General features: G+C 38.3%; 1 protein-coding gene across 11 annotated transcripts in view; it reads left to right on the top strand.

The window, feature by feature from the left end:
• Window positions 1–17,347, top strand: part of VPS13B (vacuolar protein sorting 13 homolog B) — a 1,048,068-nt gene that overhangs the window by 928,613 nt on the left and 102,108 nt on the right. For all 11 annotated transcript variants that reach the window (XM_072606881.1, XM_072606871.1, XM_072606867.1 and 8 more), the window contains 3 exons: window positions 2,268–2,449; window positions 3,840–4,189; window positions 9,144–9,305. In XM_072606881.1, coding sequence (XP_072462982.1) covers window positions 2,268–2,449; window positions 3,840–4,189; window positions 9,144–9,305 — 694 coding nt within the window. The remainder of the gene's footprint in view (window positions 1–2,267; window positions 2,450–3,839; window positions 4,190–9,143; window positions 9,306–17,347) is intronic.

Raw genomic sequence — 17,347 nt, 5'->3', positions numbered from 1 at the left:
AACCCTGGGTCATATGGCTACTAAATGTCAGTGACAAAATTGGAGCCAAAGTCATCCTGACTCGGAGCCCAACACTGTAGCTATTATACCATACTTCCTCTACTTTTATAATTTAATATAAATGGATTTTTGACTAACACTGCCTTGTAGTGTTTTATCAATCTTTTATACTATGCATTCCTGTGTTCACTGTTCATAAGAGATTCTCGCCAGGATAGACCTTAGAAAAATTTACCGTATCAAAGATTGTAGTTAGTAAGGGGAAAATCCATTCAAAGCATACTTCATATTGCTATGTTATGACTGATCTCATTGACCTCTACAAATTTATAGATATGTATGTGCATATACATACATGTATGCCTACGTAGACACATTTATATACGTATATACAACCTATAGTAATAATATTGCTATGTACATATTAAATTTGTAATCTCACTTGAACTTTACAATAATTATGTAAAGTAGATGATAACTTTAAATAGTAATATATGGGAATTCAAAAGTGAAAGTGCTTATAACAAGTATTTTCTAATATAAAAGCAATAATTTTTCTTTGCTAAAGTGAGTTTTATATTGGATATCATAATTATTAGCAACTTCATGTGGGGATGAATATATTTTTAGGAAAAGGAGAAGAGGTTGCTGGGTTGTGTATATACTTATTAAAACAACTATATTTCCATGTAGATAAATAGATTGACGGATAGATATCTATTGTTCTGTCTAGCCAGATATAGATGGATATAGATATAGACTTATCTAGATGGATAGATCTATCATTACATGTATCTATAATGACAATTCCTTTTAGGTATGAATTAGACTTAATAGCTACTAAAGTCCTTTCTAATTCTTAAGTTCTATGATTCTGTGATATATGTGCTTATGTGAATATATGTACAAAAATATACATGTGCACACACATATCTGTATGTGTCTTGTGTTTTACTATTCTGAAATGTGTATTTTATATAGTAAAGGTGTACTAAGATTACAATACAGAATCAAAATGTAAATAACTTGCATTTTATGTTCTCTGCAGTATAAGCACTCAGTCAGTATTTGTTGAAAGATCTCCCCATGCTTTTTTATCCATCCTGCTCACTACCATCTTTCAGAACCTGATTCAAAATTAAAATCCTTCAAGAAGCACTTGCTGATTAATCCTGTTTTTCCCATTTTAATCAGACTTTTGCACCATGTATTCCCAGCACTTATGGATTCAAATTATTTATTTTCAGACATTGATCTTTTTTCCTTATAATGTTCTTAAATCTTTGTGGTGTACATGTTGTGTATGTCCAACTAGACTATAAACTCCTTAAGGACAGGAACTTTCCCTTCTCCATCATTTATATCTCCCAATAGTACTGTGCTGAGAGTAAGGGGTCACTCCACTTTGCGGATTAGGAGTGAGCTTCATGGCAAGTTGGTGTAGCTGAACTTATAGCCATGGGAGAAGGGTTTCAGAGTTTCATGGGTCATCAAAGGCATTCTCGTCCAACACAGACTAAATAACCCAGAGTAGGGAGGAGGTGGTGGCAACCAGTGAAGAACCATGACCAAATAAAATTAGTGTAAACACAAACTGCACTCCCATTCCACTTCTCCTTTCTTGTTATAGCAGCTCCCTTCCACCACCTTCTCAGTCTGTTACTACCTATAATACTGATTTCAGTATGATTTTTTTTCTATATAAAGATGTTGGAGAAAGGAAGAGGAAGCAACCATATAGTGGGACCCCTTATCCTCCCAATCTTGGTGCTATTTCTCAGGACACCTAGACCAGGGCTCAATGCAGAGAAATACTGCTAAACGACTTACTGGTTGAGGGGGAGGTCTGAGAAGGTGGTAGATAATCAGGAACAATGAATAAACAAAAATCATATTTAATTGGTATTGGGAGCCTCTTTCTGAAATATAGCAGATTTATCTTCCAAATCACATTTGGCTCAAGTTGATAGGAGAATTAATTTGCATTCCCAAAACACTTATTAGTTAGGGTGGCCTCAGAGAAGTGGGGAGCCAACCTAGGAAGAAGAATTTACTGCAGGCAATTCACCGAGGATAGTCAGCACATTCATTATCAAGAGATGACTTCAAAATAATAATTATACAGGATTTTATGACACCATAAAATAATCATAGTTTTAGCTTCTTGTTGCTATTTTTTAAAAAACACCATAAAAACAGTCATGTCATTTGTAAAGTCACATAAAGCTAGAGGTGGTGAACCTTTAAAAAATTTTTATTTCTCACAGCTCTGAAAGTGAATCTGGCTCTCAAAGTGCTTGTGATCAGCTTGTAACACCAACAGCCCTGGCTGCCTGTACACGAGTGGACTCCTGCTTTACTCCGTGGTTTGTGCCATCCCTCGCTGTCTCTCTCCAGTTTGCTCACCTAGAATTCCATTTCTGTCATCACCTTGATCAGTTGGGCACAGGTACTCATTATTCTGAAACAGAATGCAAACCTTTCCATCTTTCTAATTTATTTTGCTGGTTCTGAGTCACACTGTTCATTAATAGTTGCCCTTACTTCCAGGAAGTGCAAAGGAGAAGGGTTTCCATTTCAAATTGATGCCTTCCATTGCCTGTATTAGGAGCCTGCAATGCCCAGAGTGCTGTGGTTGCCAGTTGCCTTTCCCCGGGGGACTTACTATTTTTAGAAGTGCCATTCATTTTCCCTGGAACAGGGAGGAGCATTGCCAAGTCTGTCCAGCAGCAATAGTTGTAGCCACATGAGGCAGCAGGCATGTCCAGCAGGTGTTCTTTTTCTTTTCAAAAAGCTTATAGATCTGTTATGTTTTTCACCAATACCATTGAGCTAGTACATTTTACAGTACTCTTGAAATGCTTTAACACTTTGGAGCTTCTGTAATGAGAGTTTTTGAGAAATCTACAAGAATTATAGGTTTCACTGTTATTGCAATTATAATCTTTTTGAAAGAGATGCATCTGTTTTTGTTCAGTGTGCTGTGTCATTGCATTAATGGCATAGACATTCCAGAAGTACTTCAGGATATTGCCTGATTTCAAATGCAGGAACACTGTCTGTAAGAGATGGACAAATACCTCAGATAACTTGAGCAGTTTTACAAGTTTTGATTTAAATTTTTCTATGATCCAAGGATAGCCTCTGACATACTTACTAATGTTAATGTTCCCAATCAGATAGTTACTTGTAAATCATTTTTGACTGTACTGTAGCTTTCTAGTTAATGCATTCTGATACCAGGTGTTAAGACTTTCAACTTACACACAATGGAAAAAGCAAAACTCAGATTAAAACCAAACACAGCTGCTGGTAAGCATATTGCCTTTTCAGCAAAAAAAAGGAAAAAAAAGTGTGGGGGGCGATTATGCTGCTTTAAAAAAAATCTTCCATGCAAAAACTCATATTTTTAAGAGTGGTTGAGAGGTACCAGGTAATTCTATAGGACTCCCCTTAACTTTTGGGAATTTCACTTTTTGTATTTGGGAATTCCTCTGCGAGAGTAAGGGAATCATTTATTGGTACTAATGGGAGAGGAGAGTCTGCTAACTGGAGCCTAAGTAACGTCTTCTTTTAAAATTCAACTCCAGATATAAAATAAACTTTCTGAAAAGGGAGCATATTGTCTTAAACAAATAGTAGGCCCTATTTCAGTTTAGAAAAAAGAAAGTTGAAAATTTAACTTTCTTAAGTGTCATCTAGCCCTGTGTATCATATTATTTTCCTTTTCCAAAGTAAAACTTCTTTTAACAAACTGATGGTTCATATATTTTCCCCTGCAGTGTATGATCACCTCTTCTAAATTTTTTGTTTTCCTTGCTTGTTTATTTTCTTCATAGTTTCACCGCAGTACCTACAACCATTCATCTCTGACAGGAATGTGCCAGCTGAGCTAGAATACATGATTCTCTCCTTTAGAGAACCACATCTTTATCTCAGACAGTGGAATGATGGATCGGTCTGTCAAGAGTTCCAGTTCTCTACTCAGGCTGATTGCAAACTTCTGGAGTACAGAAATGTTACCATGCAGAGTGTGGTGAAACCCTTCAGCATCCATGGACAGATCGCTGTGTCTAGCGAGGCAACAGAAAAACTTCTGGATTGCACTGTGATAGTTGATTCTATATTTGTAAACTTTGGGCAGCATGCAGTTCATTCTCTAAACACTGCAGTACAAGCTTGGCAACAGGTACACACATTCCATAACCATTTCCAAAGTGACCATGTTTAATTTTCAATTGGATGCTATGTCAGACGAGTCAAAACCAAACTACAATGTGACAGAATGAAGCGGATGGGCAGTGGAGTATTTGGCGCCTGTTTCCATGCTGGCAAAGCAACCCACATTATTTTTTAAAATTCTAGAGAATATGGGTCCTCTACACATGCACTGGATATTAAACTCACATTTTTGTGACTAATGTGCCACATCTGTGTATAAAGTACCCTATTCCCCAGAACTTTTTCCAAGTACTTTATAGTTTCAGTTTGCCAAAGTTCCAATCAGGCTACTTAGTATAATCTCAGGAACTGTTAAAGGAATGAAACACCAGTGTGGGTCTTTAAGATGTTAGGCACTTCATGTTTTCATACACGTACACACACACACACACACACACACACACACACACACACACACACACACACACAAAAGTTGTATATAATATGCAAGTACAATGTAGCTTTTTTCCCTTGCCTCTGTTAACTTTCCATTCTTTCAGTGTACCAGGAGGAGGCTGACTTTACACCCCACTGCTCCTTAATATTTTTTTTCACTTTTACCCTTTCCATAAATCAGCCCATATTGAAAAAAGGTGAAATGTTTGTGATATGTCACATTTAAATTTTAATGGAAATAAGGTAACTTCAGCTCCCACTAACATGTAATTCATTTAACTGTATCATGTGACAGTAATACAAATTTCAGAGTAGTTTTGCACCCTTTAATTTTTAGTGTTATTTTAAAAATAGAACTTTGTTTTCTACTTAAGACCAGACAGTCACTCCCCTAATATTCTTTGTATGCAGTGTTTGGGGTTTCATTCCCCAAGTATAAGGTCCTTCTGTTCACCACTGACCTAAAGAAGTCCTTTAATTCTCTGACCTACAGATTGTCACGGGAGCAAATCATTCTATTTATATGCATGAAGACCTATATAAAGCTGAGAAATTAATTACCTAACATGGCACTACAATAGCAAAGTAAGAGAAGATAAAACATCTGCTTTATATTAAAAATTCTTTTTTAAGGGCATTCCATGGTTTTCTTGTTGCAAAGGACATGCGTAAAACAAGAGCTAGTGTGATCTAAATCTTTACAGCTGGTTCAAATAGCAATGTGAAAAAAATCTTTGGAGCTCCAATTTCTGGGGTTTTTTTTTGTCGTATTCTGAACAATGCATTTAATAAAAAACAAAAATAGAAAATATAAGAGAGTTGCTGATAGGGCATTTAAACCCAGAATTTATATTTTTTTACTTAGCATCAGTGCCTGTTATAAGAAGACCCATGTGTGGCAACTACTGCAAAATGGCCTTCAGAAATATCAGTTTCCTCCCAGGGTAAAGAATTCTCTTAGACACAGCTATACATATAAATAAAATATGGTGCATAAATATTTAAATGTTTTAAACCACATCAGAGTGTGAATGACTGACTGACTAACACGGTGCCTTGAAGGAGTATTCTGAGTTGGAAAAAAATTGAATTGTATATTTGATTAAGTAGAGCCATATGTCACGTAGTACACTGCTGACAGGTACATTCTATGAATAGTTGGTTCTGATTTACACAGGGATTTGGCGATGTTAACATGAGCCGCAAGAGGATACACTTCTGTAATTGTTGCTGTAATTTTCTCGTTTCCTCCCACGTCAAGGGTACTTGCCACCATGTTCTAACGTGGTGGGCATCTCACCTCATGTATTCTAAAGTAAATTTAAAATGTTCTCTTTTGAAGTCACAGGATATTTGACATGGAAATAGACTCATGAAAGGTTCCTAAAGTCATTGTTTCTAAGATGTTCTGTACATGCTTTTATCTGCCTTAGAGGGAGAGTCCAGTAATCCAGTCACAGGATTCATTGTGCAGCCATGTCCATATACAGTGTTTTTGCTGCCAACCAGAACATGAACTCAATAAGCAGGAGACATGATTTGGGTTTCTGCATATTTGTACTGGATTGATATCTCAGATAAATAATTTGCAGATAATGCAGATGGGCCAGGCAGTTGAAGCATGAAGCCATTTTGCCTTCCACGTTCAGGTCAGGAGTCCAAGATGAACAGAAGCCTTCACCACGATCTTGTTTTTCTAGCTATGCATTCCTTTTTTTCCTTCTCTGTTTTGGCAAATGATTTATGTTTCTGAAACAAGCATAAGGTCCCAGAATATCAAATACAGTTTGCTTTGTAACTTCAGGTAAAACCTGAGCAGATTAACACTCTAGAGGTGTTTTTAGAAAGATGCAAATTGTGTCCATATTCTATATTTCATACACTGCTATGTCCCAATTAATTACAGATTAGTCTCTGACATGCTAAACTCTACCAGGAGTATTCTGATGCTGTGGTAAGTAATTATCAAGTTATTGAAGTAAGCACCTCAGGTTCATTCAGAGTGTGCGATGTCACATGAAATGCTTTTTAAAATGTTACCCTGTGTCCAGCGTTCCAAAAAGTGCTTAAAATTGTTACACTTACAGTGAACCCCACAGATGAAGAGTCAGTACAGTGAAACAGTTCCCTGAAGACTTTCTGTATTCTTTAGAAAAATGTAAATAACCCCCTTGTGTTCTTTAATTTACATTTTTTCCTAAACCCCTCATCATTTATTAAAAGGTCAATTGTAGAGAGGAGGAGGTTTTTTCCCTCTTTTTTGTTGTTTTTTCAGAGCCCATCTGGTAGCTTAACCTCAGTGTCACTAATAAATAGATCACTAATCATTACTAAAATGAAATTTGAATCCCAGGACTTTTAAAACAGCTTAGACTTAGAGTCACATTTATTTTCTCATGTTAGTGTTCAAAATGTTAAGGGAAAGGATGAATATTTAATAACAAAAGAACTTGATTAATAAGTTTAACAAGTTCATGAAAAAAATGTGTGATTAAAAAAGCAAATTGTCTGGTCACATGATTAAGCAATTTCTAGAACTCTTCCCCTTTCCACCTCCCCTCCTCCCAGAGTTTTAGTGCCCTAGATTGTGACCCACCCTCTCACATCCTGCAAGTTATTAGTCTCAAACTGACTCTTCTGAGAGAATTCCTTAATGGATTGTACCAAATTGATTTCCCTTGGTTAGGTTCAGTTTCAACTTATTCTGAATTTCATCCCTCTAGACTTCAGGAATATGAGACCTTGAAGTGGGACAAGTGGCCCAACAGGCAGTGAAATCTACTACCCCATTTATATTTCATGGAACTGGGACAGGAGGAAGGAAGAGTGTCAGTCAAGTTCCAGGTTATCTGGCATAAGAATATTTTGACAGTATTTTAGATCTTCAGCCAGAAAAAAAAACAGCTAGAGAAAATTGAAAGTAGCATTGTCAAGATCAATTTGTCATAGATGAGAGAATGCAATGAATGAAAAAGCATTTATTGCGTGCAGAGGATTGAGCTTGCCTTCCAAATGGTGGCACGATAGTAATGAAGGTAGAGATGGAGGGCCCCTTCTCCACAGATTGTCATTATATTTCACTGACTAGCACTATACTGGATTTTGCCTTGTTTGATATATGTGTTCTGAACCTAATTGTGTGTGGAAAAGGATCTAGATGTTGTAGTGGACCACAAGATTGATACTAGGTTACATTGAAAGACAGTGTCCAGGACAAGAAAGGTGACAATCTTGTTGCATTTTGCCCTGGTCACGTCACGCTTGCATTATTGCGTTCAGTTAGTTCTGAGCACCATTTTTTTAGGGAGGATCTTGATAATCTGCAGAACATCCAGAAGAAGGTCATCAGAATGGCAAAGGGGCTTAAGGCCATACAACATGAGGCCTGGTTGGAGGAACGAGGTATGTTTAGTGTTAGCCAGAAGAGCCATCTTTAAGTGGTTAAAAGGTTTTTGGAAAGAAAACAATCTGGATGTGTCCTGCTTAGCCCCAGAGAGCAGAAACTGGAATAATGAGTGAAAGTCACAGAATGATGTTTAGATTTGGTATGAGAGAAAGCTTAGCAATAATTAGAGCTATCCAGAATAGGTTTGCTCAAGGGTCTCCCTCACTGGAAATCTTCAGGCAAAGACTAGTGTTTGGCACATCATAACAGGAATCTTTATTCATTTATTTATTTGTTAGGAATGGATTATACTAGATAGGTTTGGAGGTCACTTCAGACTCAGAGATTCCCTGATGCTCTGATTTGGTTGAATTCACAGGGACTGCTAGGTCATCAGAAAGGCTCAACACTGCTTGAATCCACTGATTTGCCGATAATTGATGCCCATCAGTTACTGAACATTAGCTGAAGCATATTGATTCATAGGAGTGACGCTCTGTAAGACTGGTGATTGCTTTTATCACTCTTGAAAAAAAAACACCCTGGTTTTTAAGCAGCCTCCAGACGTGATCAATCTTGCAAGTTCAGTCCCTGAGTAGCATAAGAAATCTGCAGCTTTCTCTTAGAAGAGTTACACTCACACGTTCACATTCTTCTATGAGGGATCGGAGAGCTTTGTTACCCAAACAATCCCTGCTTTCAAAAGAGTACACACCCCTCATCATCCTTACTTCTAGAGCACTTTTTGAAGACCACTGGCCTGTAGAGCTTTTTTTTTTTAGCATGTTAATTCACTTGAAAAAATCCTCAAAAGTTTGAGAGATCTCATTGTTCTTTTCATTTTTCTGTGGTGTATGATTTATTTTGCAGGAATATAAATCAAAACATATTTTTGGAACATTTTAGATCTCTTTAAGGTGTGTGTGTGTGTGTGTGTGTGTGTGTGTGTGTGTGTGTGTGTGTGTTCATACCACACACTCGATGCTTATGCTTGGGAATATAGAATATTTTGTGTACCACAGCTAATGACAAGAGATCTTTTCGTGTTTTTGTCTTGTAACTCTCGCCACTGGGCAGACAGCTGCCAAACATCTTGCAATTAATCTGATGCACGTTGGCTTTCCTCTTCTTTTCTTTTCAGAACCAATGCCCTGAGGTAGAGGAATTGGTCTTCAGCCATTTTGTGATCTGTAATGACACACAGGAGACACTGCGGTTTGGCCAGGTGGATACTGATGAAAATATTCTGCTGGCCAGTCTCCACAGTCACCAGTACAGCTGGCGTTCTCACAAGTCCCCACAGGTATTTCAGAAAGTCTCACAAACAGTGATTGTTAAAGCCGGCTGTTCATGTATTCTGCATTTTTATGCCTGTATCCAGCTATTTCTTTTTAAATCTCCCTGGAAACCACATGGTATATCAATATCAGACTCAAGCATTTGAGAAAAAGGATTGAAGAGATCCAGAAATATTAAGGGAATAAAATGAGATATACATACAACTTCATAGAGATTCAGAGGTCTAAATTGAACCTCGTTCAGTCCAGGAAGAACCAACAAAAAAGAGAGATAACAAGCAGAGGGCTTCATGGTAGCTTTGTAGTATTGCTAGAGTGGTGTCACAAAGACGATGTATGGGTAGTCTCAGCGCATAACTACAATTTGAAATTAATACTTTGTAGAAAGGAGTAGCCCTAATGTCAGAAAGGTCTATGTTCAAGCCCTGCCTCTGACACTTACTGATTATGGGGAGGTGGGTGAGGCAGTCACCCTCAGAGTTCCACAGGAAATCCTTGAAGGCCACAAGTTACCAAGGTGCTGCTGATCTTTATCCACACCAATGACATCACATGTCTAGATCCAAAAACCCAAACAAGTTATTAGCTTCAATTAAGTCAGTATGTAACATTGTGACTCGAAGTAAAAGAAATTTCACAAAGTACTCTAAGCATATTGTTCTCTTTAAAACTCCAGTTATAAAGAAAACTGTTTGCCTGTGACTGAAAGGAATTTCTTCAAGGGGTGAGTGAACCTTCCCATGCAACCTTAGAAAGATGAGGAGGGCAACTTCAGACTTTGTTATGCCCTTATCCTCAGTGTAGATGTCTACTGTTTGCTTATTTGAGTCATAAGGGACTTGCCAAAAAGGTCTCTGTCCAGTGTAAACAAGGTAGCTACCCTATCATCTCAAATCTGAGTCAGTCATAAGGAATAAGAATATAAATCTGCCCCCTAACTTTTTATTTAAAATATATGTTTAATTCAAATTGACTTAAACTATAATAAATCCTTTTTTGCAAAGTTCCCATATGATTTGATGATATATCTGTATTTTTACATCACACCTATAGGTTTTTAATTTATCATTTCCTTTATAAGAAGTTTTTCTCTTTGAAAGTTTTTAAACAATTTGCCTCCTGCTAAAAAAAAAATGCCTTTTTCATATTGATGATGTTTATGATAATGGAGTATTGGTGGACAGATAGAAAATCTTCATGCTGTGTCTTCAGTTGTTTAATATTGCTGTGCAACTACAAGGTACCCAGCAAGTTTCAGGCTGTGGGCCAGTGAAAAGCCCAGAGGAGGAAGATTTGTTCCCCCTTCAGTCATTGGGAGGATGTATAAGCTAAGTTTAAATATCCTTCTAAATTCCCACACCATCTATGAGAGCCAAAAAGGAGGAGCTAACAGGGATCGAGGAGCTGAGTCAGAAAAACTTAGAACAGTGGGATGGCAGGCTAGAAGAGGGAAAAGCAAAAGTTGTTACTAGGATTATTACACTATCTGACATTTTCTTAATGCAGTGGACCTTCAAATGGACTTTTACAGTTGTTATCTCATTTTGTCCTCACAAGATCTCTGTGAAGTATACAGCATTATTCCCATTTTGTAGATAAGGAAATAGACACAGAAAAATTAGGTGTCCAAAAGTAAATGATACAGATAATGATAGAGATGGAACTAGAACCAAGGTCTTCCATTCTGAGTGTTCTTTTCACCACTGTGACACACACTTCTTTTTGTTACCTAGTCTTGCTTTTTCAGGTAGCTTGGAGTCAAACCTTTGAGAGGAAAGCCTTAAAAGTTAAACATATGACATTCATTACCCAAGTTCGGTCCAAATGTGGAGCCTTATGGAGACTCATGGTTTTACCAAAAGCACCAAGTGACTTCTAAAAATATGTTCAAATAGCACTGAAATGAGAGAGTTTACAGTTAATCCATTTTTTTATCTGTACCTATGCCCTGCATATGCCTTGTCCTGGATTTCAAGATGCTTTGTAGGTAATGTAATGAATAGACCCTGTCTACTAGGAATCAGAATTGTAGAAAATAAAAGGGCCTCTTAAAATCTGTATTGTAGAAGGCAGTCATTAGAACACAGATTTAGAACTGAAGGGGACCTTGGAGGGCATCTAGTCCAAACTCTCATTTTACAGATGAGGGAATTGAGGCCCAGAGGGTCAGTTGCTCAGTGTGGTACAAGTAGTGAGTGGAAAGGGCCAAGATTCAAAGCCATGTGCTGTGAAAGAGAAGAGGCCACAGTGAATATCTATAGAATTTCTTACCTCAGCAATTGCAAATTCTGCTATATCCCTGTGTTGTGTGTATGCTTCACTCTGGTGAGGTCTATGGAATAATATTTTTAAATGCGTAGAATTATAAGGGAAATAAATGATATTGAAATAAAGATGTGATTATTTTCTCCATCCAAGTTCACAGACCTCTGGAAATCTTTTCAGGGATCCCTTGCAGATAAGTGAATGCCAGTTAAGGACCCCTATGCTCCATCTTAATGAGATATTACACTGGGGTGGGGGGAAGAAAGAAGAGAGGATGGAGAAGAAAATTCCTTGGTCATTAGTCCATTCAAAATCTCTAAGAGGATTTTTCAGGCTCAGAGAACTTAATTCCACTTAGCAATGTGGCTTATATTCCTGAGGTGTTTTGTTTTTCTTCCAGGAGATCAAGAAAGCATTGATGACACCTGGAAAGGTTTCAGGAGGATCAGGATAACTTAGAATCACACACAGTATTGCTAGCAACAGTGCAGGCTCAACAGGGACTTTAGAAATGTGATCCAAAGCTGAGAAGCCAGAACGAGAAACCTTTCACAATCGAGGAGCCATGAAACTCTCCTTTTAGTTTCTCGCACACGCTCTGAGAAAGAACCACTTATAATGCTGGACAAGGCACAACTATTTCTTGCCTAAACAAACAAGAGTGAACAAAACAAAAATGTTTTTTAGAAAAGTCATGAAAATATTCAGCTGGACAAAGTCAAATACCCCATCACATCATATCCGTCTGTATCAAAGGTTCTTTATTAGACAGCAAAGAAGATTGGCTAGAAGTCATAGAATTAGAATGTTAGAGCTGAAAGGAGCCTTAGAAATCCCAGTGAGTCCTCTCCCTTGATTTACCAAAGACAAAACAGAGTGGTGCAAGCTGGGAGGAAGTCAGTGACTTGCCCACGGCCACACTAAACTAAACTAGGAACTTCTGAGAAGTTCCTCACATGACAAAAACAACAGACCTGCTCAACTCAGAGTGAAAGCTTGCATCATTCTTCCTCAGAGTAGAGAATAAATGGTATGTTCAGCTGAAAGGGAAAAGGAACTTAGTTTAACTTGCGCGATGTTTCTAGGCAAACCAGATACAGTAACAACTCAGTTAACCTGCATGGTTGATTTATAGAGATTCAGAGTGATACATTTTTCTGGCTCATTGTTCATCAAACCATTGTTGCAAAAAATCTGGCTGTGACACTGACATCCTGTTGTAACCTAGAGCTTCCTGAGCTCACAGGCCTGCCTAATTCATACTGCAGAACTGTAAATATATGTCTGTCATTTTAGCACCTCACCTCTGCTGACAGAGCTCACAATTGCTCTGTGACTTATTCAGCAGCTCTCTGTAGCCAGCTTCTTGTTGCCTCTAGGATAAAATGGAGAGATTCCCTACATCTAGTGTTTATACAATCTAGCTACAACCTACTTTTCCAGCTCTATCTTACACCATGAACCACTCATAGCCAAACCCAACTACAAGGCATTTTCCAAATGTAAAATTCCATTGTCTCTCAGTATGCTTATGTCCAATCTATGCCCCGTGTCTGCAGTGCATTACCTTCTTACCTCTGCCTGGCAGCATGCTTATCTTCCTTCCAGGTTTAGCTCAGGTATCCCTTTGGCAAAGTCTTTTTTTATCATCCTATTATAGATGGTCCCTCTATCTTCAAGTTGCCTTGTAGTTCATAGCATTGTAGGATTAATCAGAATGGTGAATGACCTCTAATCTGCAGAAATGAAGACACAGGGGCATCATAGCTGTATTCACATATGTGGAGGAGAGCACAGACTTGTTCTCTTGTTCCCTCTAAGGAAGTCACAAAGTAGAAGTAGGTGGAAGTCATAGAGAGGCAAATGCAGATTTGATGTATCCTTCCAGTTAGAGCTGTCCAAGAGTGGAATGGAGTGCCTTGGGAAGCAGCAAGTTCTCCTCACTGGAGAGCCTCACACAGACTGGGTGTGACCACTTGTCACACATGCTGTCCAGGGCCTTCTTTTTTGTGTATGAGCTGGATTAAATGATGCTAGGGTCCCTTCCATCTCTAAAATTATTATTCTGTTCTGTGAAGTAATTGGTTTAAGGGAGGGGGCATAATAAAAACATAAATCTCAAGTTAATTTTGGATCTCTTTGCTAACCATTCAACATACGCTACCTAGACTAGAGGCTTAATCAGTTTCCTTCAGAATTAGATCTAGAGTTTCTGTAGACTGAAAGCATGGGGGTAAGAAATTTGGGGAATCTTTAGAAAGTAGTTAACCTTTGTTCCTGCCTCATCTGTGGACTGTACACTGATCATACCTGCTCCATAACCAAAATTCTTTTATACTGATTTCTGATGCTTCTTTTCCTTTTTGTCAAAGCATCAGATAATTTTTAGATATCTGCTGTTCCAGGTCTTCTAGCCAGGATTCCAGTTACCAGTGTCAGTGACCAGTGCATTACCATAATTCAGAGCTATTCCCAATATACATCTCTATAATACAAACATACATGTATCATTCTTCCACGCCATCATCAGTTTGATTCAGAAAACATTTGTCAAGAAAGAGAAACGAAGGGATGGAAGAAGGGAGAGAAAGCATTTATTAAATGTTCATTATGTGTCAGGCATCATGTTAAGTGTTGAGATTTCACGTACAAGCAAACAAGACAGTCCCTACCCTTAAAAGAGTTTACATCCTACTGGGAGAAGATTACATGTAAAGTGGAAAGTAGAAGTAAGGAGGGAGGGGTAAAGAGAAGAAGGAAGATTACCTGCCTATGAGGTAGGTAAGGAGTAGGAGTTTGGAAAGAGAGTCTAGATGAGAGGAAGGTCAAAAGGAGCTTGAATCCTGTCCAAAATAGTGGTCTTGGGGGTGGAGTTACCAGCCAGGTGAAGAGGACCTCAAGACAGATATCTCTCAAGAGGGATAAGTCAGTGAAGAAGTAGGAGTCCAGAGGGAGAGTCCAAGTATTAGTGAGGCATGTACACAAACAACATCTAAAAGGAAGGTACACCTGAGCTGGGCCTAAAGGGAAGAGAAGGAATTTGTCATCAATAGAGGTGGGAAAAGGGGGTCCCTTCTAGACATGGAGAAAGCAAAATAAAATACTTCAAAATAATGCTGAAAAGATAGATTGGAGCCAGATTGTGGGGAGCTTTGAAAGTCAGCATGAGGAATTTGTATTTAATTCACTAAGCTGTGGGAAACCATCGAACATTTTTAAACAGGGAAGTGATATGGTCAGGCCTATATATCACTAAAATTTTCACAGCTGTGTGGTGGTTTTGAGATTTGAAAAGAATATAGTGATGAGACCACTTAATAGTCCAGTCAAAAAATAATGAGGAACTGAATGGGGCTTGGAGACCTAGGAGTAGAAAGGAAAGATTATTGCAAGAAATATTTCAAAGAGAGAAATAACAAAATTTACTGTATACAAGAGATGTATCAAAGATAACTGCACTCAGATCTAGGAAACTGGAAGAATAGAAGTAGAAAAGTTAGAAGGAAGAGCAGGTTTTGGTAGAAAGATAATGAATTTTGTTTTGCACATGTTGAGTTTGTGGTACTGACAAACATCTAACTGACTTGAATGGTAGCTGGAAATGTAGCTCAAAAATTCAGGAAAGAAGTTGGGGCTTGTAGAATAGTTTTAGCTTTGATAGTATGAAAGGGATCACTGAAGCCATAGGAGTGAACTAGATAAGGGAAAAGAGTATAGAGAGAATTAAAAAAAAAAATCAAGGGGCAAAAGGAGAGAGTGACAAAGAAGGGAGACCAAGAAGTAATGAGAGAGGTAGGAAGGAACAGAGTGCACAGAAAGCAAGAGACTTTTAAGGAATGGGGATAGGGGGGAGCGGATCAGGGAGGGCATTAGCAGTAGTGTTAAATGCCACTCAGAGGTCAAGGAACCAAAGAACCATGAGATTCAGCAGTTAGGTAGTTGTTTAAGAATCAGCTCAAACACCACCTTCTACATGAAGCCTTCCCAGATGTCCCCAGGTGCCAGGGCCATCTGTACTAGGTACTTCTACTTCCTCTTCACTCACTGTCTTCTAAACCCCTATGCATTCTGGCTTCTGATCGTATCATTTAATGGAAATTGCCTTCTCTAGAGTTACCAGTGCTCTCTTAATTGACAAATCTCATGACCTTTTCTCAGTCCTCATCCTTCTTGTTTTCCCTGCAACCTTTGACATTGTATATCTCTCTCCTCAAGGATACCCTTTACTCCCTAGATTTTTAAGACACTGCTCCCCACAGGTTTTTCCCCTACCTTGACCATTCTTCAGTCTTCTTTGTTGGTTCTTGGTCTATTAACTTTCAGTTTCCCGTAAGAGAATCCAGAGTCCTCTTCTTTTTTCCTTCTCTCTCACTTAATGATCTCTTTGGCTTCCATGAGTTCAATTCTCAAATCTATGAAATAAATTCCCACATTTATATATCCAGCTGTAATATTTCTCCTAAGCCACAGTCATGCATCACTAATCTCCTTTTAAACATCTTCAACTAGATGTCTATATAGGTATCTCAAGCTCAGCATGTCTAAAATGAAACCTACTATCTTTCCCCCATGACTGTCTCCTCTTCTGCATTTCCCTTTTACTGTCAAGAGTCTCCTCACTTGGGTACTCTCAGGGACATCTCAGTCAGCTGGATTCACAATTGCATTAGTGTCTCCTTTCTATCACCCCATAGAGTTCATCAGCATCCAGATCTTATCATTTCTACCTTCAGGCCATTTTGCATTTGTTTTTGTCCCCTTATCTCCACTCACACAGGCACAATCCTAGTTTATCATTTCATGCCTGGACATTTGCAATAGGCTTCTACTTGGAGTCTTTAGCTCAAGTCTCTCCACTCAAATTCATCCTATACTCAGAGACCAAAGTGAATTTCCTAAAGCTTAGGTCTGACTATGAAACTCCAATGATTTTCTGTTACCCTTAGGATCCAATCTAAAAATCCTATATTTGTCATTTAAAGCTCTTCCTAATTTGGTCCTTTCATACTTTCTAATTTTCTTACACTTTACTCCCTTTCTTTCACTGTACAATCCAGCTACAGGAGTGTACGTGTGTGTGTGCGTGTGTATACACAGTAGTATATCGTATATGATGCTTTGACACAGCATTTTCTCTTCCATCTTTATGCCTTCCTCCTTCACACATACCCAGACCTAGAATACTTTCTCACTTCACCTTGGCCTCTTTGTTTTCCTGGCTTCCTTTGAGGTCCCTAATGCAAGAGGTCTCTCCCAATTCTCACAGCTGCTGGGGCTTTCCCTTCTAAAGTTGCCTTCCATCTATTCTGTATATATCTTAATTATGCCAACTTATTTACATGTTGTCTCTCATTATAATATGAGGAAGGACTGTTTTTGCTTTTCTTTCTATCCTCAACACAGTACCTGGCACTTAATGAACACTTAATAAATGCTTGCCTACCAACTGACTGGCTTTCCAAAACTACCTTACATTTGTTTTGAGCATTTTCAATATGTACTTATTGTCTCTTCCAAAAGAATATGGGCTCATTGAGGACAGGGATTTTTTTGCCTCTTTGTCCCCAGCACCTTGCAGTCCTGGAGGACTAAGTTGTTCTTGTCCAACAAACAGCCTGTGTGGGGTTTGGGGTCGGGGTTGGAGGGAGGGCTGGCTTGCACTTAATTGTTAAAAGGAGTTTCCTCATCCTGGAGTTTCCTATACCAGTGAAAACATAGGTCTAGTTCCTCTTCTTGGAACCTAGCATAGTGACTGGTACATAGTAGATGGTTAATAAATGCT

The sequence above is a fragment of the Notamacropus eugenii genome, chromosome 4 (assembly GCF_028372415.1).
Source record: "Notamacropus eugenii isolate mMacEug1 chromosome 4, mMacEug1.pri_v2, whole genome shotgun sequence".
In the NCBI taxonomy this organism is placed as follows: Eukaryota; Metazoa; Chordata; class Mammalia; order Diprotodontia; family Macropodidae; genus Notamacropus; species Notamacropus eugenii.
This window is presented reverse-complemented; position numbering and strand designations above follow the sequence as displayed.